Source organism: Colius striatus, chromosome 14, assembly GCF_028858725.1.
Source record: "Colius striatus isolate bColStr4 chromosome 14, bColStr4.1.hap1, whole genome shotgun sequence".
NCBI classification, from domain to species: domain Eukaryota; kingdom Metazoa; phylum Chordata; class Aves; order Coliiformes; family Coliidae; genus Colius; species Colius striatus.
In genome coordinates this window covers 19,008,017-19,032,581 of record NC_084772.1, presented here as the reverse complement: position 1 = coordinate 19,032,581, position 24,565 = coordinate 19,008,017, and the positions used below count along the sequence as shown (strand labels likewise).

The 24,565-nt window shown below is 39.8% G+C and overlaps 1 protein-coding gene across 1 annotated transcript; it reads left to right on the top strand.

The window, feature by feature from the left end:
- Positions 1 to 2,285: 2,285 nt before the first annotated feature.
- On the top strand, positions 2,286 to 24,181 carry MLYCD (malonyl-CoA decarboxylase). Its single transcript, XM_010200806.2, has 5 exons — positions 2,286 to 2,884; positions 12,555 to 12,667; positions 14,090 to 14,246; positions 14,744 to 14,893; positions 22,801 to 24,181. Exons 1-5 carry the CDS (start codon positions 2,333 to 2,335, stop codon positions 23,332 to 23,334), a joined length of 1,506 nt encoding a protein of 501 aa, XP_010199108.2. The 5' UTR covers positions 2,286 to 2,332; the 3' UTR covers positions 23,335 to 24,181.
- The last annotated feature ends 384 nt before the right edge of the window (positions 24,182 to 24,565 follow it).

The window sequence follows — 24,565 nt, the reverse complement described above, 5'->3', positions numbered from 1 at the left end:
GTAGCAGCCATGTTCAACCAAGGGTCCAGATCACAAGCAACTTCATGGTGTAAGTCCAAGCCAGTCACATGAGTCAGGATCAGGCCCAATGACAGAAACCAGTCAGGCACAGCCCAACTGCCAGCGTCATGTCCATAGCAGGAAGGCAGATCCAAGGTCAGGCCAGGAAGCAAGTCTGGAATGAGACACACACAGAGGCATGGCTGTGGCTGAACTGGAGACCCACATTCCTACAGCTAAGCTCAGGCACTCAAACCGTCCAAGCTGAGCTGTAATGGGGCTCGTGGGCCCACAGGAGAATGTGAGAGAAGACACCTCATGATGCTGGTCGGGGCCATTAAAGACTATTAGTGCCCTCAGGTCTGACAGAAAGAGATGTGCTTTCATTTTTCCAGCAGCAGCTGAAGTTAATAGTTTTCCCCAGGGGAAAAAAAGAACCAGTAGAAGATTTCAAAAGAAATATCCTACTTTACAAAGCCTGATAACTTGCACCACAAAGTTTTTTGGTCAATGAACATTATTGGCAGCTAGTTTTTATGGCCTGTGGGTTACACAAGAGCATTATGTTATTGTAAGAATTGTAACTAAGGCCAATTTCAGAGAGTTGTCAAAATGAAAAGTAGTGATTTCTACGCAAGATTTTTAAAAGCTAGAAATGTTGAACTTGATTCTGAGAAATGCTGGCCATTTCCTGGGAGGTCATAAGCCTTCAACTTCCATTGCCACTCTCCCTGTTCTAATTTATCAATCTTGGGCTTCCTGTTTCCAGGAATCTCTGAATCATACAGAAACTGAACTGGTGACTAAGGTTTTCAACTAATATTGTTATAAATGCCTTAGTGTTTTGATTAATTCATACAAAGTTACAGGAGCATTTTAATGCACTAAGGATACTGAAGTGTCTTGCTATGTCTGTATGTGCATAAGGGTATCAAGGTTTCCTGCTAATGAGTCAAAGGCAGCTGTTCTGTCCCAATGGTTTCAGAAGCTGATGTGTCCTAACCAAAACTACCACAAAGACTAAAAGCTCCTGAAGACTTTCAGCACGGTATTTAGGCTTATGTTAAGCAAATCTCCATCATGGGTTATCAAGAAATTTATTATATTATCATAAATATGACAAATACAACCGATCACAGATCATTATTAAATATTTAGAATAAAAAGTTATTTTTCTATCTACTCTTTATTAAAAAACCAAGTCTGTTCACCTCATGTATGAAGCATTGCTAAAAAATGGTTGTTTTTTTACCTTCTTTTGGAAGCTCTGACTTAGAGCAGTTGGTGTTTTAATGTTTTTCTCTTCACTGGTAGACAGGGCTTGATTCTCTCCTCACAATTTTTACTTTGAATAGTGACAATACTACCCTGTGCTTCTGGCAATTGGGACAATTTGCACTCACTTCTAATCTCACTGACATCTACCAGACCTATGTGTTTTGCTTGGTTTAATGGATAGGGTAAATAATAGTGATAACTGAGCACATGGGATGTAAAAAAAAAGGCAAATATGTCTTTAAGACTGAACCAGAAGTGGTATGTATGTTTAGCTTTGTTAGTAATAGTCCAGATTCCCTTTAGAGGACTTTGGGTTCTTGACAAAGGGCATACTACTTTCAGGACTGTGTCCTCTAATTACATAATCAAATTTGTGCAGTTTCCTGCACTTATTTTAGAGTAAAAATACCAGCAGGCCTGCTGTGGGCTTCCTGGGACTGTGAAGTAACCCCTGTACCCTCACTGCTCAGCAGCTCCCAGCTGACAGCTGGCAGGCTTCCAGCAGCCCAAACCTGTAGACCTCCTAAAGACATGAGGACAAAGATTTTTGGATGCCACTGGTGTTCCAACAGCTCTGTCCTTGATGCCATCTGAACTCTGTCACAGGCACAGGCTCGTCATGCCACCTTGCTTAGGGCATCTTTCTCAGGCACAGGTGGAGCTGTAAGGGGAACAGCAGCAGGCAGGAGAAAAACAGGAGTGACAGGTGAGACTGATACAGCAGCCAGTGGGTTGAAGGCTTGGGGAACGCGCACTCTGGCAGAGAAAGGCTCTGTGCTATGAAGGAGTGACAGTAACGCCTTCGGGCGCAGGGGCCAGTGCGGGAGGAGGCACCGCAACGCAGCGGAGGGACCCGTCCGTCTGCGCGCCACTCTCAAGATGGCGGACGAGCCCAGCCCAACGCCGCCACACCCTTCTCGCTGACGATTGGCGGGGAGAGCTGTCAGTCTCTTTTGCCAGCCAGTAAGCTTGCCGGACGCGGCCCCGAAGGCGGTGCTTCGGCCTGGCCTTGGTAAAGGGTGTTTGCCGGCTGTTGCAAGAGGCGACGCCGGGGATGAGTCGCTTGCGTCCGTGTCTGAGCCCGCGGTCGCTCCTGCGCGGGTCCTGGGCGGCGCCGCGGGGCTTGCGTCGCGTCTCGGTGGCGGCCGTCCCGCGCCGGGGCTCGGCGGGCTCGGGCACCGCCTCTATGGCCGGCATGGAGGAGCTGCTGAGGCGCTCCGTGCCGCCGCTGCCGCCCTACGAGACCAAGGAGAAAGCCCCGCCTCCGGTGGAGCTGCGCACCGCGGAGTTCGTGCGGTACTACCGCGCCTTGGAGACTGGGCCGCCCAGGGCTGAGCTCCTCACCCGCTTGGCCCGCGACTTCGGTGTGGACCATGGCCGGGTGGCGGAGTTTAGCTCCAAAGTGCTGCAGGCCCGGGAGCAGCAGAGGGAGCTGGGAGCCCTGCTGCAGGCCGAGGACCGGCTCCGCTACTACCTCAGCCCTCAGTACCGGGGTCTCTTCCAGCACCTGGGCCGCCTCGAGGGTGGGCTGCGCTTCCTGGTGGAGCTGAGGGGCGACCTGGTGGAGGGGCTGGCGACCAAGGCGTTGGACGGGCCTCATGTCAAGGTGAGGGTTGGGCGGCTCTGAAAGAGAGGCCAGAAGAGGTCTGCTTTGGGGGCTTTCTACACATAATGCTGCTCTTGGAGCCTTCACGTTGATCTGGAAAGTGTCCCTTGAACCTGATTCGCTGTTGGGGTGTCTGTGGTGTGAACCCCTTCCCACAGGCCATGGCAGCAGTGGAAGGTGGCTTTGCTGACTGGGCCATGGTGGGAAGCAGTGGGCTGTCCAAAGTCAGTGGATGGATGGGCTGTGGGCTCTGGAGGGCTGGCGTTACGGCAGTGAAGGGAGTACCACACTGATGTGGTGTGACATAGTGCAGCCAAGCTGCATCAGAAGCTCACTGCAGGAGTGACGTTTAGTGGTATGATTCCTGATGTAGGGCCACAGTGATTAGAAGCCATGATGAAGAAGATGAACAAGAATAAGGAGCTGTCATGTCTTAGTATTTTGTAGAAAATAGGTGCAACATCCTCAGTGGCTGCATGGTACAGTGACTAGACATGGGTATGATGGAAAGAATGATGTAGCAGATGACAATGGTGGGAGGTGACAGGACTTCCCAGAAGGCAATGAAGCAAGACAGCAAGTTGGTCAGATGTGCTGTCCATAACTCATTTGTTGTTGTTCACATCTAAACTAAGTTTGACAAGAAAAGGATCTTTTTGATGTCAGTACTGTCAGTTAACCACAGTCATTGCATAACCAGAGTAACAACAGCATTGGTAAGATTTCACTTCCAGTTGTATCATCTTTAGTGAAAACAAACTGAATTTGCAAAATCAGCAGGATGTAAGTGTGTAAAACAGCCGAATGTATATGCATCAAATAATACAGTGTCTTCATAAATATGCTAAACACATTTGAAAGTAGGAAAATACCGTCTGCAAAGTTAAAAGCTTCAGTAAAAGGGCTGTCATAAGCATTCTGTCTTCTTAGAGTATTGTTTTAATATTTGTGTTTGTTGTATCACTGGGCTTCTGCATATCTGTTCTTGTAGTCTTTTTATGCACTAGTTGATCAATTTTATTTTTCAAATGTGATCTGTTCCAAAAGTGAACATTGGTAATAAATAGCACATAAGCCAGGAAACATTAAGCTGCAAGTGGTTTGCATTGGTTTTTGTTTGTGACCATATTGGCTGCAAGAATCTACCCTGGATACTGTTTCTGTTCAGTGTGAAGTTTCATTTAGATAATTTGTATTTTTCTACTGCATCCAAGATCTAGAACTGTGTCCTATTCCAGTGTTCTTGCTGGCATGGCTAGAAATGGTATCCTGCTTCTGAAATGTGTCCTCGTGGCCAAGGAGGCCAGTGGCATCCTGGGTCTATTAGAGGGAGTGTGGGCAGTAGGTGAAGAGAGGTACTCCACCCACTCTACTCTGCCCTCATGAGACTGCATCTGAAATATTGCCTCCAGTTCTGAGCTCCTCAGTTCCAGAAGGACAGGGAGCTGTTGGAGTGAGTTCAGCACAGGGCCGCAAAGATGATCAAGGCAGTGGAGCATCTCCCTTCTTCCAAGAGGCTGATGGAGCTGCGGCCCTTTAGCTTGGAGGAGACTGAAGGATGACCTCATTAATGTTTACAAATATATCTTTCGTGAGGAAGTGCTTTGAAGGCATGTGTATTTCATTTGATACCTTAAGCAGTAGGTATGAGATACTGTATTACCTGTTCTGAGGCTAAATGTCAGGAACAGAGAAAACTCTATGGCAGAATATTCAGGCTATAAATTTGGGGGTGAGGGATTGTTGAAGGTTTGGGTTTTTTTTCTTTTTAATAAAGAATTTGAGTCATGCAGAGAATTGTTCTTGTGATACAACATAAATTTTGGGATCTTGTAGTTAGAATTTCAGAATGATTCCTTGGTGATTTCCCTAACTACAGGAAAGAGATGAAAAGGGTATAGAAAAGCTCTGGAGCTTGGGATGGATGTTAACATGTCAGGATTCACTGTTACAGGTGATGAATTCTTGTCTGCTTGAATTTCTTAAGGTATTATCAAGAAAATACAAATTACACGATGATTGTTTCTCCATTGGTTTTGTCATTTCTGACTCATAAAGAATATAGATGATGAACTGCAAACTGGTGCAGTGTTGTCTTCAGTTACTCCCAAATATACACATCTTCCTAACGCCCTCAGCTGTCTCTCATAAATCACTTCTTAAGTTGAATTGGTGTTTAAAGTAATTGAAGAAATGTGAATGGGTAACTTAGTGTGATTTTATGTACTGCGTGACGTGTGCCTAGCTGCACTGCACTCCAAAATGTGTGCCATTATTACACTTGTGAAAGATTCTGAGCACTGAAGTCACTAAGCTATTTTAAGTGTCCATTAAATCAGAAGTCACAGTGCCCTAGCTGTCAGGATCCAATGTAAGGCAAATTGAGTTGAAAAAACTGACTTAAAAGACATTGAGAAGAATGGTGACTACCTCACTGGAAGAATTCTGTAGAGCTTGAACATAAACTCTGAACAATGCTTTGGAAATACTTAACATGACAGTTTGTGCAAAGAGAAGGAGTGTGCTTCAATTAAGGTTTAGTTTATATTTAAGTTACAGTTATTAGAAGGCAGAATTATCACCTTGAACAAGACAAAAACATTATAGGTATCCTTAGTGATAAGTTGCTATGGCATAGTAAATGCCTTTTGGGATGTGTAAGGGTGATAAAATCTCTTGATACAAGTTTCTTGGTAATCAGATGGGAAAAATTTAGTGGTAAACTCTATTTTTGAGGCTATACAGCCTTTTTTTTCCAAAGAGTCCACCAAAAATATGTATAAGAGACATAATGAAGAGAAATTTTTCTTCGTAATCTCTCCTAGAGGTGGCTTTTCTTTTCTATTAACTAAATGTATAAATTATTTCTTCTGTAAGGTTCATGGATAATGTTAAGATGACCATTTCAAAAAGCAATACTGACATGTAATACGTTATTTGAAAAGCTAAAGCTGGGCCTAATTCTTTTTCATGATGCTATTTGAGGTGTTTTCCTCTCTCTTTTGCATTATTTCCATGTATTCTGTTCCTTCCTTCCACCAAAAGGCACGCATGTTTTCCACTGTCTTTATAAACAAGTTGATTTTGAGATGAGCTCTTGCAATGAATGGAGTGAAATTTGCTGAAAACCTCTTTCTTGAGTGGAGTTCTTACTGTTCAGAACCCTGTCACCTGCAGTACTTCTTCTGTGTCAGCATCTTCCTCTTGAGATTTTTCTGTAGTGTGCTTGTTTACTCAGTTTGCAACATTTGAAATACAGACTGAGGTGAAACACTCACAACATTGTTATTTAGGTAGCAAGTTATTCAACTGCTGCATTTAAAATATTCTTCGTCTTTCTATCTGATTTAGAAGAAATCAGTGGTAAGTTCAAGTTGCTGGCAAAAGACGGTAATAAAAAAAGTAACATTTTTGTCAAACCTGCTTCCATAATTAAGCAGTAGTTGGAGTGTATCTGTAATCTCATTGTGCATATATTGTTCTATTAGAAAAAAAGAAATCCCATCATTGTTTTGGGGCATTTTTCCCTTCCTAGCAGCTGCTCCTAAACACAGCAAGAACGTCAGGTTGGACTTTTCTTTGAATTACTTTTCTTATAAGAGCTTATATCTGGAATATTGTGTCCAGTTCTGGGCCCCTCAGTTCCAGAAGGACAGGGAGCTGCTGGAGAGAGTTCAGTGCAGGGCCACAAAGATGATCAAGAGAATGGAGCATCTCCCTTCTTCCGAAAGGCTGAGGGAGCTGGGCCTCTTTAGCTTGGAGGAGACTGAGGGATGACCTCATTAATATTTATAAATCCATAGAGGGTGGGTGTCAGGAGGCTGGAGCCAGGCTGTTCTCAGTGATGGCCAGTGGTAGGACAAGGGACAACAGGTACAAGCTGAAACAGAAGAGATTCCAAAGAAACACGTAAAAAACTTCTTCCCTGTTCAAGGTGGGGGAGCACTGACAGGGGCTGCCCAGATGGGCTGTGGAGTCTCCTCTGGAGACATTGCAGACCCACCTGTATGAGTTCCTGTGTGACCTACTGTAGGTGGTCCTGCTCTGGAAAGGGGGGTTGCACTGAATGACCTCTTGAGGTCCATTCCAGCCCTTGGGATTCTTATCATTCTGTGATTTGACCACTGACTTTCCTATGATGAGGGAAAATGGTTTTAAATTTTAGTAGAGGATTTGAAAATGTTAGAACAGGCTTTAAGGGAGACTTTTATATGTAGACTGTACATGGATTTTTGGGGAAGGGAATTTTTTGTGTTAATAGATGTCTTATCTACATACTTCCATAGAAGGATGTATTTCTTTTACCCAGTTGAACTGCCTTGAAAGAATTGTGGTCTCATTGATGAGGATTCATCACTGGATTAGAATATTTGTTCACTCAGGTGAAACAGTGGCTATATGGAGAATCTGAATATTGAAAGTTTGGTTTAAAGGTCTAAGAAGCCCTCAACTAGAAGAACAACAGAAAGTTTCAAGTTTTTCTGTGAAAAAAAAGGTGTTTGGTATTTACCTGTCAAAAGTCCTGGATAGCCATTTCAGTATTGTAGATTTGATTTGAATTCTGGCATACATAAAGGCAAATTGCAACAAAATTTTATAACTTCTGTGTATTTGTATCTGCACTTACAAAGAAACATGGAAATAAAATGAAATGGATCTTCTTGATGCTGGGGGAAAATTACTGAATGCATTATACAGCCTGCTGGGATTTTGCTTTTGCCCAAACTGTCTCAAATATTTCTTATACAGCCCTTAGTTCTTGCTTTGCATTTTCAAAGACCTATTAAAACAAGGATTACCCACTGCTGGGTTGTAAATAGGAAAGATTTTTCTGTTTCCTCAAAACATATCAATACAGAAGCAACTTGGACCGTTAGTTGTTGGTTGATGAAGCATTTCTGTTTTAGTGTTATTTGTTAAATAAACACAAAATAACTTACATAGATGATTAAATCTCTTGAAAATGCTTGTGCACTCATTGTCTCAAAGAGAAAAAAGGGGGGGAAAGGGGGAACTGACTGATTTATTTTTTTTAGGAGTGAGACATCAAGCAGTATAAAACCCAGGAGCCTGTGAGGTTTTCAGAACTGCCATCACCACTGCAGTAATTACTATTAGCAATAAAAAAAGCAGAAAAGCAGTCTCCTTTTATTTGTGTCACACTATTGAATCCTGTTTTGCCAGTGGATGTGTTTTTCAGTATCTCTCCAAGCTAACAGTAACTGAGGCATCTGTTTGATATGCATGGAGTGGTAGCTACTGCTCTTGCCTGTTATGGTTATCTGTAAATATCTGCATATGAACTTTCCATGTAAGGGGTGTTTTATTTTTTTGTAGTAGAGGGACAGTTTTTCTCTTTTTTTCCGTAAGAGTTTTCCCATTTGTTGCTCAGTAAATAGGGACCTGATGAGAAGATCGGAAAGCTTGGAATTTGCCATCTTGCAGCAAGAACAGGGAGTGGAGAAGAAATTACTACAATTTATTATGCTCAGCTAACAGAAACTGAAGTAGAGCTGGAAATTTTAGATACTAATCTCAGTATGTCTTGTTGCTCAAATTTAAAATTGGGATGCTGAATAATAAATGTGTGGGGTTTTTTCTTTTTAATGAAATCTGGGAGAAGCCATTTTATGCCTAGAAAGGCCTTTGGAATGAAAATTAAGAATTTACTTACCACTAAATTTACAAAACATGAGAACTAAACTAGAGACTGGCATTGTTGGAGTTAAGCCTTTCAAGAAACTTAGCATATACTATGATACTAAACTCAGGACTTTCCTCAGATGACTGGAATGAAACAGTTTTGGATAGTATACAGTGTTTTATGTCTTTGTACACTGACAGATTTTGTCAACATGCACAGTTCCAGTTGGAGTAGATAATCTGTTCTCTTTCTTTTGCCTGCCTGCTGCCTTCTCCATTTGTAAAGCGTTGTTATTTATAATTGACAGGTTATTTGAACTGAGTTGTAGTTCACCATAAACATACTCCTTTCTTTCCAATATTCTTTCCAATATTCCCTTCTTCCAACATCATTACAGAAAGCACATCTGTTTCACTTGCTCCTTGGGTTGTAATGATACAGCTGTCTCTTGGACCTAAAGTAGCTCTGTAATGCATTCTGCATCTTGAAAAGTAGCCTTCATTCGTAAAGCTGTGTCCCATGCGATGTAGCATGCTTACTAACCTTATAGGTGTTTCAGAGAAGCTGAATGCATCAGTCCTATGTTTTCCACTTTTACCAGTTTCTGTGCAGCATAACTGGCTTTCTCCCAGGTCACTCATTGCCATCTGAGCCGTGTTGCTGCCAATAGATGCAGAGCAGTGTGTTCACAATCATGACTACCAGGAGTGCAGCCGTCAGCAGTTTTCCCTCCTAGCTGCTAGGCTGCAGCTTGAAATGGTGTTCCAAAAAGCAGATGGATGGCAAGAGAGCCATAGGAATCTGTTAGTTTGACCCCAGATCTGACAACTCTAGCTTAATTTTCTGGTTTACAGTGTGCTCTTACAAAACAAAACATGCATTCATGATATACCTGGAAATTTTCACTACACCAAGGGATATTTGACCAAAATGATTTATGGTTGTTTTCTAAAAACTTCAGAGCTGTGCAGAAACAAGGGTTCACAAGGGAAGTACCTTAAAGCCAGAATAAACAAAACAATCAGACTATACCTGTTTAGGACATTTATGCCTCTATGATTAGAGAGAAAAAATGTATTAAAAAAGGAGAAAAAGATGACAGATATGTATGTGAGAGAGTACTTGAACTAAAATTCAGCTTTTCTCAATAAAACTGTTGCTTATTGAGACTGCAGGCCAAGACCTGCTCGGTTGTACTACTGGGGAGTTGCAATCCCTGCATATCTTAACTGTGCCAGAAAGAGCACCTTCTTGTAGATGCCATTATGCAGACAATTCTGGACTCTTTTTGGTATAGCTTATTTACCTGTGGCTTTCTCTTTAATGCACTAGCCCAGAAGCAGCAGCAAAAACAGTTTTGCCAGTATAGATCACAGCTACTGTAAATGCAGTTGAGTGATGTATTGTCAGGCGGCACCAAGTTTGAAGATCCTGAGCCAAAGGTAATTATACATTTTTCACAGAAATGTGGTATTATAGAATTAGTTTGCATTTGTTTCAGGTAGTCAGGCATCACAGGTTTAACATAAGTGTCTGATAAACCCCCCAGTTTGCTATAAATGTGCAATAGTTCCATTTGTTAAGCAGGAGAAGGTATACTGCATATATCCCTCAACTATCCTACTTACAAAGTTTTGACATAGCTAATCCAGTCCTTTCGAATGTTACCTGTTCCATTACTGCCCACCTGCAGCTACTATTATGTAGGGCAGCTTTAGCTTGAGACAGAGAAGGCAGGAACATTTTGGCCAAAGCATCGGTGAACAATGTGAAGACTGGATTCGGTTTAGTGTTACCCTTCAAGCCTCTCAGCCTTTCAGCAGTACTTGTTGCAGATAGCTGTATATGTGTGTTTTTTTCAGAGGTTTGTTTTTGTGCTGGTGCCATGCTTTATGTGCCTTCCATTGTTTTCCAGTGGAGATAGCTTACCCTATAAAGGTACTTAAAAGTGATTGAAAAGAAATACTTAAATTTCAGTTTCCAATGCCTTTAACAACTGTTTTTTACTAGCATATGCAGGCTTTGCTTGTACTTGGAATACAAGTGTAAGTTAAACTACAACTTGGCAGAAGACTTAGAGCACAGTTTATTATAGCTGAAAGAGAGCTCTGCTGAGAGACCAAAAATCTAATTTACAAAGCTTGGCAGAGTTCACCTCGTGGAAAAGTTCATGGTTACTCCCTGTAGTTGGAACAATGCAGTTGGAATTTTCACTGTTTGAAGTATATGTCAATTTATACTTCAATAAGTACACTCTTCTTTTCTTACATATTTGAGGATGCTACTGAAAAAAAGACAGAAAGCATAAGATTGTGATGCATGACAGAATTCTATGCAGAGGAATGGCTGTTTTTTTCTAGATGGTTCATACAGAAGCCACTTCTGCATTAAAAAGAACAGATGCCAAACAAAAGCTTATGTATTTCACTAACACATAGTAAGCATAGAAGGAGTAGGTAAGAAAAAGAGAGACTGAAGGAAAATTAGATTGGATAGTTCAGCTATGGAGAAGAGCCAGGATTTGTGATGAATTTAGCTTGTAGACTCCATGACTGTGGTCATTACCATCAAATATTTGGGTGCATTGGTGTAGGTTGAAATACCAGCTTTTTTAATGGAAGTTCTCAGACTAAATCTCACCTTTGGAAAGATGTTTTAAGTAGTAAGTGTCTTCTGTACAGATATTTTTTTTCCCCTGGTTTTGCATTAGTCAAATGTTGCAAGCTAAAGGATGTTGGAACACAATTTTTATCTTTTTTAAATACAGCAGGGGCTGTTTCATAAAGGTCTGCATAGAAGGTGAAGTGGTTTTGTTTTGAAATAAATGATTATTAAGTTAGTTTCAGGTAAGCATAAGTTTGTCATCAGACTGTTGATAAGTTGTTGCTGGTGTCACATTGTGTACTGTATACAAAGCAAATAGAAGAAAGAAAAACAAGCACTAGAGTCTCGAAGGGATATTCACGCTGTGCTTAATTCATGAATACTTCCTAAACTCAAAGAATTTTAGACAGGAAAATCCTTTATAATGTAGGCATCAGGAAATATAAAATTCATTATTAGGATCAATGTTTCAGAATGTATTTGATATTACACTTGGCTTTAATTCTGTGTCATACTGTTCCAGATCTGCTGTGATTTTTGAGTTCTCTAGTCTTACACTGCTGTTTTTGTTTTTCTTGCTGAAAAGATGAAAAAATCTATAAAGCCTGTGGTTTTATCTGCACCTTGGTCAAAGATAACTAATTTTCTAGTTTATCATCTGAGTGGGCCTGTGCAGCTCCTACACTGAGTTTTACAATCCCTGCAAGTCCAAACTGGAGCATTTTTGTACTTCATCAATGCCTAACTGTGCCTGTATGGGTTTCAGTCACCTTCAGCAGATATGTTATGTGCCTGGGAGATCTGTCAGAAGTAGAAAGACTCACGTGTTAATCCTGGTGCTGAACAGGCAGGAGTAAGTAGCTATTATGTATGTTTCTCTTAAAGAGCAAAGGAAAAAATTGTTTGATGTCACAGAGATGACTAAGAAAGTGTGGTAAGCACCTGGAAATTGCTTTCTTATTTTAATAGACTAGTACTAAAAGTCTTCCCAAGGCATGAACTGCTGAATACTCAGAAGTTCAGATGTAGAAAATTACAGTAAAATTCAAGCCCTTATTTTCATCAAATTTCACAGAATTTTTTTTCATGGTATTTAAATCTGAGCAACTGTGCAACTGGGACCTTGTTGTCAAGACTGCTCAAGTATTTCCAGTTATTGTCTGCTTTTCATCTACATTGTTTTGCATTCTCTTGCATTTGCATGTCTGCAGTTTAGTACAGACTGTATCTTTAAACATTTTCATTGTTCCAGTTCTGTGTGAGGAAAGCTGAACTTTTAGGTGGTTTATCTTCTCAAACGGATACATCAGTTTCATTGAACTTCCCATTGTTGTAGTTTGAAATTATCAAGGTTATCTTTACTCACATTCCCACTCTACCTAGCTTATTTAGCAGATAAGTTTGTCCTTCTTGTATTTACAGGAAATGAGTGGAGTTCTAAAGAACATGCTTTCAGAGTGGTTCTCTACAGGATTCCTGAACTTGGAACGGGTCACCTGGCAATCACCCTGTGAAGTACTCCAGAAAATTAGTGAGTAAGTGCTGAAAGTTGCTAAGGCTCCTGGATGAAAAAGTGACAAAATGCTTGTGACTGTACAGATCCACTATTTTCAAGATGCTGCTTTTTACTACTACACCATAGGCAAAATATAATTAAGGAATAGTTGAAGTTAGCACACTTCAAAAACTGAATTAAGTAAATGGTCAAGGGGATTGTTTGTCCCATCATTTGATCCTTTAGGCTCACATACTTCACTTATAGACTGCAGTTTTTTCTCCTACCTTCTCAGTTACTCTTCCCACATTGCCAGAGGTGGTGCTGTTGTTTTTCCCACAAACTCAGATTCTTGCAGCAGTGCCTCCTCATACTCCTTCTTTTCCTGTTCCTTGCTGCTGCCACCTTCTTCTCCCTTCAGTGTACACCAGCAGTGTTGGTGAAGGATTAACATTTAAGTCTGATGCAGCATGGGGTGGTGCCCAGCACTCAAAAAGTTTTTACTTCTAATGTAATGAGGCTCTTCCTCCTGGCTGGAACTGGTGAGATGCATAGAATCACTTGTAAATGATATGTGAAGAGAGCATCTTGTTTATTAGAAACATTCCTGAGTATCTACAGCATAAGTTTCTGAGTTTCTGTCAAAGGTTTCAAATTGTAGTGATGAAGATGACTGAATTAAAGTTGTGTTGTGTGGCATTTTGTGATATAAAGAGCTTGAGGAAAAATGGCTTAAATGATGAGGCAAGGAAAGGAGACCTTACACAAGCTAAATTTTCTAAAAGAAAATCATCAGTAATATTATACTTCTCAAGGTATTTTGGCAAATATATTAGACTTTCAATATGTAATAGAGACAAGAGTATTTTGAGTGCTTAGGTGAAGACATTGCTGTGAAAGTGTTAGTAGACAACTTTGTAGCTTGGGAAAAGGAATTCCTTAGAGGTGTGTTCAGACTCACTGAATGACTTAGTAATTCTGGTATCCTATACTGAACAGAAAGTGCAAGTGAAATCTCAGGTATGTAATAAACATATCACAGAATTTTGAGGGTTGGAAGGGACCTCAAAAGCTCCTCCAGTGCAACCCCCCTGCCAGAGCAGGGCCACCTAGAACAGGCCACACAGGAGCTGGTTCAGATGGATTTGGAATGTCTCCAGAGAAGGAGACTCCACATCCCATCTGGGCAGCCCCTTCCAGTGCTCCATCACCCTCATACTGAAGAGACCCCAAAGGAAATCTAGAGAGTGGGTGTGCAGTACACCTTTACAGGTTGTGTTGTCACAGTTTGCTGATACATTTTACTTTTTTCACTTACAGCTTGAGTCTCTGTTTTTTGATTCAAGGGCTTTGTTATTGATACCAATAGGAAAACTCCTGAGCTTGTAGGGTTGGCAGCTGACCTCTGGTTTTAAGTGAAAAAACTCCATAATTTTACTCTTCTTTTTCTTTTCTCCTTGAGTTCTGAAGCTGTACATCCTGTCAGAAACTGGGTTGATATGAAACGTCGAGTGGGGTCATACAGAAGATGCTACTTTTTTTCTCACTGTGCAATCCCAGGAGAGCCATTGATAGTCTTGCATGTTGCACTGACCAGTGATATATCCAGCAGCATCCAGGTATGGTCACTGATGCATTTAGTACACAGCAAAGTGCTCAAATTGCAATATACTTCTTTAAAAAAATGTGGTTCTTTATAATTTGGGTATATTTGGGTTTGTTTCGTTTTTGTAAGAGATGAGAGGATTATCACTCAGCAGTTACAGGGATATTCTGTGTGTCTCCTGTATTATTTAAGCTGAAATTTTTGGATTTTGCTCAAGTGTAAAAAGAATGTGAAAATATAAGAAATATATAAGAAAATATAGCAAATGAGATAAAAACTTCTAAATGGTTGTGATTACTTCTGAAAATTTGAAAGCATGTTACAATCCATTCCTGTGCTTGCTAATGGATAAGCAACTCTTTTTTTCTACTCTTTTAATTTAATTGTTGTTTCTCCCAGAGGGTAATGAGTGAAACAATGCAGAAAAGTATTAACATTTGACAGTTAAAAAGAAATGTCTCCTCACCCATAATCATGATAAGAACTACTATATTTTCTTTGTTTTCCCAGGCCATAGTTAAAGAAGTGCCACCTTTAGAAGCAGAAGATACAGATAAAATTACAACAGCAATTTTCTACTCAATCAGTTTGACTCAGCAGGGCCTGCAAGGTGTGGAACTTGGAACTTACCTCATCAAGCGGGTTGTAAAAGAGCTGCAGGTAAGTGTGGCAAAGTGCACTTCAACTGCTCTTTGGCCAGTGTGCTCCCCTTATATTATGTCATTGCTCAAGGCAATGAGCTGCTACATCTTCCCTTTCACTTGTAGCTTCTTGTAGCTCCTCACCAGGTCAACTTTTGAAGATCTATAAAGGTGGAAGAACATTTTCTGCTCTTGGTTAATGACTGCCAGATGTAGGTACCGTTACATAGCTGACGTGTACGATGTCAGTTACTTGCATTTGTCTAATCATGTGCATAGGTTGTCTAAAAGTCAAATTAGTACATCTCTGTTGAAGGCAACTTCAAAATAGCTGGATTTTTCAATATAGTATATTAACATGATTCAGTACTATCTCTCAGTTGAGTAGGTGGAGCCTGCTAACAGGCTGCTTTCCAGGCCCGTGGTCAACATTTTCTGTCTTCAGTGTACCCTACTCTTCCTTTTTCAAAATCTTACAGCTACTCCAGTAATACAAAATAATTCTTCTACATTAACTACTTCATTTTCTGGTTTGTTACATTGAATTGCCACTGGTTATCTGTGCAGTTTATATGCTCACTTTGAATACATCTATTCTGAAAAAAAAGAGATTTCCTTGCCCAGGCATTTCTTGCAACATAGTAAAGAAAATGTCTTGAACGTTTGAAAGTGTCAGGAATTGGTTAATTTATGGAAGTCAGTTCTGTGTATTTATATAATATCATTACATGCTGTGAGATTATTGTCAATAGTTTTAGGATGATTTCCTGCAGAATCTTCTTCTAAACAACTGGAGAAAGGAATTGAAAATTCATTAATTTATATACAGAGTGATGTGAAATAGAGTCACATTTCTGGGTCAAGTACATTATTTTATTTACTGGTCCTTACTACTTAAATTATAGACACACCTACCACTTAAAAGTAATGATCTCTACTGGTGTTCATATTTGTCCTTCCAGCATCTGGATTAGTAATAATGTCTGCAAAATTGTCTGTGATTTGAACTTCAATTCTACTTACAAAAATAACTTAAAATCAGGTGCACCAAATTTCAGCTACTGTAGGGTGATTGATTAGTCAGCTACTGAATCATAGCTGGCTGCCCTGCATTATTTTATTTTATTTTAATGGGTATTTTGCTGAATTTTATTGCTTCTTGCTTTTGCAGTGGCTTTTAAATTCATTGTCTAAAGTGCAGTAGTCCAGGTATAATTAGGCCATGCCATCTGTCTGATCTTGATTGAGAGGAAATTGAAAGAAATTCATGCAGTAATCTGCTTTTACATCTGAAAAATAATTTCTGGATAATTGAGTTCCTCTCATAAAGTAACCCTGTTGACAACATACTTGTCCATCACTAATTGCATACAACACTAGAAAAGTTATGAGTGAGTTATAAAGGAAAATTGACATACTATACTTAAGATAACCTACCTGCAAGTTCTAAAAATGTACGTGTCTAGCAGAAGAATGTGGTTCTTATTTATACTATGACAAAGTTGGTACATTTCAGTGTTGTAAAATCTAACCCTTTTTCCAGCGTTCCACCAAACACATGATGAATAGGAAACACTTTGACTGAGATGCCTTTAAATACATTATAATCATAAAATTATTGCCTCAAGCTTAAATAAGTGATTTAATACTGAAAGCTAAGTGCTTTGCATACAATGCCAAAGGTGGAAGTCTTCCTTCCTACTTACATTTCATGCACTTTTTTAAGATGTTAAGAAAAATGTGCTGTTATTAGTGATGTTTTATATGACAAATTGGACATGTGTTAGTAGACTATGAAGTTGTAGCAAAACTTGAACTATTAATAGCCTGTGTATATTTATTTTATACATGTATATTAAAGGTACAACAACCTCAATGTATTGCCTCATTCTTCATGTGTATTCTTGGTTATTCTTTCTTGATGATAAACCTCGGGGTACCACTGTAGGGCTCAAAAAGATATAAAGGATAATCCAGGAGTGTTTATCCATAGTGGATGTGGTTCTCATAGTTTTTCTTTCACTCTTCTTCCCACTTTCACCCACTCCTTCATGCTTTCTTCCTCTTCATTCCAAAGTATTGTTCTTGAATTTATTGTCTTGTATTTGACACTGTGAAATGACTATAAGTTATCATACTGCTGTTACCAGAATTACTTGATGCACTTCTATAATGCCTACTCGTTGAGCTGTTGCTTTAAATGTTGGGACTCCATTCTCAGTGGACTTCACCTTTCAGTGGAAAGAAGCCCTGTGTATTTCAGGAGTTACACTATGAAATTTCTACAGTTGAATTGTTCAGGACAAAGGCAGGGCATATGGTCACTAACACTCCTGGCAGCCTGTTTCATCTGTTTCCCAAAATTGTACTTCAGTGCATTAATTGCACACGTGTATTCTCCTTCTGTCTGGTCAGGGGTAAGCGAAGGACTTCCCAAGGGTGTGTTCAGGCTGGACATAATTCTTTGGAGCAGCATTATAGTCACTTAATTTAAAAGGGACAAATGGTATAGCAGTAGTGCTGAGTTGACTTGGTGGCAGGAGCTGAAGCAATATAGCCTCAACAAAAAGAATCTTGGGTCAAAAATTAATCTCATTAAACAAGCTTCCAGCAGCCTCTGTAAAAATAGATAGTTGAGGTCTGTGATAAGAAGAGGATTTTTAATATAACCTTTGCATAGTGGTGTACTAAACAAATCTTTATAAGTGTTTAATTCACCAAGTGATTCAGATGGTGTAAGATGAGACTTTTTAACTGCTAATAACATACTTTGGGAAGAAGAGACCATTTGAAGGGATTGAGAATTTTGTTTTTCATTGTATTTGAGTAGTTGATGGTTAGTACACTTCTATAACTTGCCATTTGTTTGAGTTAACCTCTGTGGACATCTGTTTGATGTGCAGAAAGTGATTTGATTCATATTTTCCCAAAGCACTGCAAACTCTTAAAACCTTAGTAAAAATCCTTTATCTGACTTTGCCTTAACTTAACCTGCTCTGACACTTTTACTTGTAAGTGCCATTGTAACCTCAAAACAAATTCTCAGCTGTCATTCTTCACAAGGAAAACTTCAAATTGGACCTGTCATGAATGTATATCATCAGATCAGAAAAAGGCACACACTAAGTTAGAAATATGTTGAGCTTTTTTTCCACCATTGAAGCCTTTATTTGGCAAGATGTGTTTTCAAAACTCACCTGTTACGTCAATGTATCGGTGATCTACACCATCAAGTCATGTCTATAAAATCAGTTAGTACAATGGAGATTGAGTTTAATGATTAAGAAATCTTCTTGCTAACTTGCCTGAACTAGTCACATACACTGCTAATCAAGAACATATATAGGGCAGCACTTCTCACCTTCAAAGAGTGTCAAGTACAGATTCCCTCATGAAAGTATTTCTTGCAAATGAGTTTTTATTAAGACTGCTAGGAAAACTGCAGCAGTAGAAGCTCTGGCAAAGATTACAACCCTCAGTGTTAAGCACTGTTAGTTTGAGGCACTGCATAGAAGTTAATGGCCCCTGCTTTTGAGGCTTTCACTAATTTAAGCAGATGGAGGACGTATGAAGTTGAGTCACGGAAATGGCTCCTCAGTTTCGACTGTTTATATATGCACAGTTAGCAGTTTGAATCCTTAATCTGTACCTAGACATTATGGTTTGGCATTTGGCACAGGTATTGTAATTTAATTGGGTAAAGGGGAGGGATATAGTGGAGAACAGAATAGGCCCTTAGAGACGTAGCTTGTGTTGCATACAAAGGGCATCCTGGGAGAAAGTGTGCTGCTCTAAATAGGAGATTTTTCAGGTTTTGGTAGTTGCTTGTCAAAAGTTTGCTACACAAATAATACAGAAGGATTTTGTAAACAGGCTTCTATTGTTATCTGAGCATCTCCTGTTTGGATTGTTTTGGGTAACCAGAGGGATGAATTCATTAGTCCACTTGGTCCCAGTTTTCCCTGTACAAATCCGAGAGTAGGCTACCTGTGTGTTCTGTGCAGTCTCTTGGTTATATTAATGCATGTGAAGCGAGGAACAAGACAACAGAAAGAATCTCCTGTGTTCTTAATTTAGGCTTGTATTGTTCCCAGAAACAAATTGGATTTTGATACCATTTCAGAAAAACTAGTCAGAACACAAACCCCAAGTTGGGTGCTGGCAAACAAGCAGGCAGATGGATTTGTAGCAAGCTGGTAGGTGCTGATGAAATGTGTAGACAGATAGATTTCTCATTAGACAGACATTTAATTCAGAATGTGTTTATAGCCACTCTAAATGGTCTGTAGCTCTGCAGAAGGTACATCATAGCAATTCAGTCTGCAGATGACAGAAACAGATAACTGTGGTGTGAAGCCTTTGAGAAAAGTGCTTAGAATTTTATAGCCTGTGGCATTTGGGGGAGAAAACTCGCAGCTACTGTGAGACTCAATAGAATGCTTAACAATTGGTGGCAGATTTTAGCTTTCTGGTTGGGCTGTTGATAATTGCTACCTTAATTTGATCTAGGTGACCTGGGGAGATCATAATTTCCAAAACAGGCTTTGCTTTCATTGATGAAAAATGTGACCTTGGACTACAGCTTTCAGAGTGCAAGACAGTTTCAGATGAGATATGGATAATAGAAAAAGTCTGCACTTTTCTGCAATGAAAAAAAACCGACCTTAAAGACGACCAGAACCAGAAATCTACCCCAAAACAAAATAAGCAGCTGTTTCTTAATGGTGTGTGAGTTTCTGACAAGAAAATAAACATTAATGTATCTCTACCAATAGCCTTAGAAACTAGCACATCAATTTAGCAACAACATAAATGTGAACACTTCACTGGGTCTATTTATTTTTTTACAAGAAATGGCTGCCTCAGATAAACTGCTAAACTCGAGTATTTATCAGATCTATAGGACTCTCTACTGTAGCTTCGAAATGGGGTCACTTTCCCAGGTCTTATCTGTCCTAAAAAGTAAAAAATATGCACAATTTCACATTTTTAATTTATTAATAGAGTAGGAGCAACTGACTTCCTGATAAATATTTAGAGTTGGGCTTGGTGAACAGGTCACTCCTGAAACTGAATGATAAAGAAAGAGCAGTCGACATCACAAGGAAGCAAAATGTCAGTTAATTAGGAGCTTTGCAGCGGTTCTTATTAACACACAAATATGGGAAGAAGTCCTTCATTCTCCCTTTTGTCACGGTGCATGGTGCATAGGTGCAGTCTCAGCTTTGCAAGCTGGAAGCTGAGATTGGAATTGTCACCCTCTGGAAGCAGTGGACACGGCTCAGCTCCTGTGTGAAAAGCCCTGCTTCTTGGCTCTGGTAGCAAAATAGTATTTTCAAACACTAAACTTTCTTAGCAGAGATGCTGCAGACTTCCAGACATGACTTTGTGGCAAGCAGCATTTTCTCTTGGTCCAGTCAGTTTTTCCTTTTACCTGAAAAAAGAATTTCTGCTTCTCAAATGTAAGCATTACCTTCATTCTTTCCATCTCAGGTTTTAACCCCAAATGTCTGTGAAGAATTTTTGAAAGAGACCTAAGCAATGTGTTCTCAAAGGCACTATTTTTATAGGATGAGTAATGGAGTTAGAAAAAAATGGAAAACCTATAAAGGATGTAATCCCATCTTCAGATCAAAAAGAAACACATCCTGTATTCCTTGAATCCCCACCTAAAGGAAAAGACCCTCTAACAACTTATTTCTTTTTCTCTTTTTATTTTTTTCCTTCTTTTTCACTCCCACTACACAATAGTACCATCTGCACTCCCTCTAGCAGCACATCTAGGATTTCTCATTGATAGGTCATTAATTTGAAAACTACTGATTTTCCTGTCTCTTGTGTTCTCTGTGTTACGGACTAAAGAGGAACTTTAAAGCACAACCAGAGTGAAGACATGTAAGAACGAAAACTCTGTTTTGAAATCCAGTCTCTTTTCTGGGGGAGCTTGCTACTGTTTAAGGATGCTGACATGAAAAGGGTACTGCTCATTATAGATTGCAGATTTGTGGTTTTGTACCTTAAGGTTCATTTGCAGGTCTGTCACATCCTAGACAGTTGCTGAGTTGTCATCCGTCATTATCGTGTGGACAGGCAGAAGGGTACTGGGTCATTGAATCTTCAGAAGGGAATTGTAGCCCTCCCTTCTGGGCAGAAATTCATCTTTCTGCAGTAAGAACTGACATGCAAAAGGTCAAATTACTTGACAGCAGACTGTCTTGGCAGCTAAGCTATGGCTGGTCACAGTAGAGTCACCACTGGTCAGCTCTCATGCGCTGGTGGACAAATGAAGGTAACAAGTGATACTGCTTGTTATGGTCTTGACAAAACTGAAAGCTATCATCTTTTTCTCCAGGAACAGGTACCTCGAAGTATTATTCCAGTGGCCTTTAAAAATTCACTTCTGTGCCACCTTTCTTTCTCCTTCTTCTCCAGGAGACCTGTGGTTTTGCATGAGTAGTGTCTTTGGTGGGAGCTAGTGTTGAATCAAGGAAAGTGTTGCTGACAAGCAGGCACCTGAATGTAACTGTCCCCGCAGCTTTAAAGAAAAGTGCATTCCAGATCCATTTTTCTTGTGTGTGAAGGAAAAAAACCGTTGTCAATAACCAGGAGAATGTTACTGCAATATTACTAGTAGTGGTGCTTGGCTCCAGTGTAGTGGAGGAATGGCAGCCCTGTATTGCCTGCCTGCTGCAGCCTGATGGAGCAGCATGCAGATGGCTGTGTGGCAGGGAGCAGAGCAGCAGCAGCCCCATGGCACCATATGCTCCTGCAGCGCCTGTGGTTTTCTCTGTAGTACTCCAAGTAGAAAATAAGCCTTTTGTAGTCATTTAAAGGCACTTGTGTGTTGATATTAAGATACTTCTGTAACATTGATAAACATCTTGGTTCTTACCACTTCTTCCTGTATGAAACGTAATTAACTGTAGTTGTTTCAGTTCAGCTCCATCATCCCTCTGTTCCATGCTCCCCACACTTCTTCAGCACAGTTCAACCATGTAATTCTTATTAATTCAAGTGTCAGTGAATCAAAGACTGGTAGGAGTTGGAAGAGACCTTTAGAGATCATCTAGTCCTACCCTCCTGCCAAAGCAGGTCCCACCTAGATCAGGTCACACAGGAACATAATTGAGTTTCACAACCTTCTCTATTCTCCAAGCTGTTGTGCCTCAGAAGTAAAACACAATTTTCCTTATGTATGTTTTGCTTTACGTGATTCCATAGTTAGCAGTTTTTACTCATCAATTAGGAGGAGAAGTTTTATTATGTTAAAACAAGCATTAAACTGTGTGATGGATATTTTTATGGCAGGCATGTCTTTTTTATCTTGCAGTTTTGCCAATGTAGTTTATAGTTTGGGAACAGGATGACAAGTGGGGGGCTGTATAAAGAACCATTTTCAAAACCTCGAGAAGTTCTTCTTCCCATTAAATCTAGAAATCCTACCTCTACTGATTTTACAGTAGACTGAAATAATAAACTGTCCTTGATGTAAAAAAAGAGTTACAGATGAAAAATCAATGAGATTTAAAAGGGTTTAGAACTTGTATGTTTATTGTTTTTTTAAAAAAAAATCATTCCTCAGAGTAACTTTTTTATGGCATGGGATAGTATTTGTTTATTTCTGCCAATAAAATGTTGTACCACAACGTAGTGTGTGTAAGTACTGCATAAGTGCTTTCATAGAGGTTATGTGATTGTATTACTCTGACTGTAATTCAGTCAGAGTGTAAATTTTCTTTGTTCTTCAAGTATTTTCTAGTCACTAAGCTATTAGTGGCAGGCTGTCCTGTTTTCTTTATTTCTGTCTATGTGTATCAGTTAATTCTCAGAATCAAGCATCAATACCAAGTAAAGACTATCACCTGTTCTTTTGTCAGTCATGACAAAAATCAAGTGAGGTTTTTTTTACTTTCCTTTTGTCTGCAGAAAGAACTTCCTCGGATAAAAACTTTTTCTACGCTTTCACCTATCCCAGGATTCACCAAATGGCTTGTTGGTCTCCTCTCCTCACAAACAAAAGAACTGGAAAGAAATGAACTGTTTACTAAATCAGAACGGCAAGAAATCTCTGAGCTCACCGGAGACTCCACTACTGAAACACTAAAGAAGCTCTTAAATAACAATGAGTGGGTGAGATCAGAAAAATTAGTTAAAGTGCTCCATTCACCACTTATGAGACTCTGTGCCTGGTATTTGTATGGAGAGAAACATCGTGGTTATGCTCTGAATCCAGTAGCAAATTTTCATCTTCAGAATGGCTCCGTGATGTGGCGAATAAACTGGATGGGAGACACGAGCCCTCGGGGCATTGCTGCTGCTTGTGGCATGATGGTGAACTACCGATACTTCTTGGAGGACACAGCCAGTAACAGTGCAGCCTACCTGGGGACTAAGCAAATTAAAGCTTCAGAGCAGGTTCTTTCCTTGGTGTCTCAATTCCAGCAAAACAGCAAGCTTTAATTAAATATTATGAAAACTAACAACAAGTGTTCCTCGCGTGTAAGGAACTGTAATATCTTTCAGTGGCTGTATTTAAATGAGAACGTGACTTGTCAAACAAATTTACTCAGCATAGCACAATGCAAAGTCACCTGGATGATCGGCTGCCTTGCTTACATTGCCGTATATTCAAAGCTTGATTGGCAGCGATTGAATCACTGCAAGTTCTAGACACGTGATTGTGCAAATGGGTTGGAGATGTGCTTTAAAGGGTGAGCAAAATTCTCTCAATCATTTGCAACTCACTGGTAGCTTGAATGGAAAATGCTGGAGCTGTACCATTATTCTGTTGGTAATAAACCAGTATAAACTAAAAGGAGCTGCACAATACTGCTATAGATAGTTCCATACCAAAGTACCTGGAAAGAGCTACTGAATGAAGGTAAATTTTTTGTCAAATGCATCAGCAAAATGGTAATCTACATTTTCATTCAATAATGTGTCTTTCACCCTCAGAAACTCTCATGTTAAACCTCTTGATATTTTCCTTTTTTCAAACGCACTGAACATCTCACTGAGGTCTTGCTTTGCTGGAGCAGGGAAAAGCCTTGCATTAGAGCTGTTGAGAAATCAGAATCTCTCAGTGCAGCAGGTATGTAGTGTTATGTTTGCAGTTTTGTCTGGTAGAATATAGAGAGAGAGAAGGAACTGTTCAAATAGGACAGGGATGTGAGAGAAATTGATACTTAGGGATCAGCTGAGAAGTTTCCAAATATGTGTATTGTACTTTGGTAATTTTTTAAGTTCATGAAGAGCTTTTTTAATAAAGAGGTAGGTGTGAAGCAATAAAATAGACTTCCTCAATAAATCGTCTCTTGTGTATTCAACATATACCTTCCTTCACATAACAGCCCTCCTTGCTAACAGTATCACCATGGCAGAAAGACCATCTTAACACAATTTCATGCTGTTTTGTGCTTTCTGATTTATTCCATGTCTGGTCAAATTCCAGCTCTGTTTTCAAGAAAAGAATGCTGTACAGGAGTCATCGGTGATAGCATTTCTGCTCGTGTATGAAAGCAGAAGTAAAGGAAGCTGTAAGTGTCTGATTAGCTTTTCTTCTAAAATGAAATTAGATAATTGGATATGGTTTTTTGGTATTCATTATTAGAAAAGATTCCCATCCTCCAAGCTGGTGACCTGTTATGGGAATTTGTTATACTGATCTGCCAAACAGAGAAAAGCTTGACTT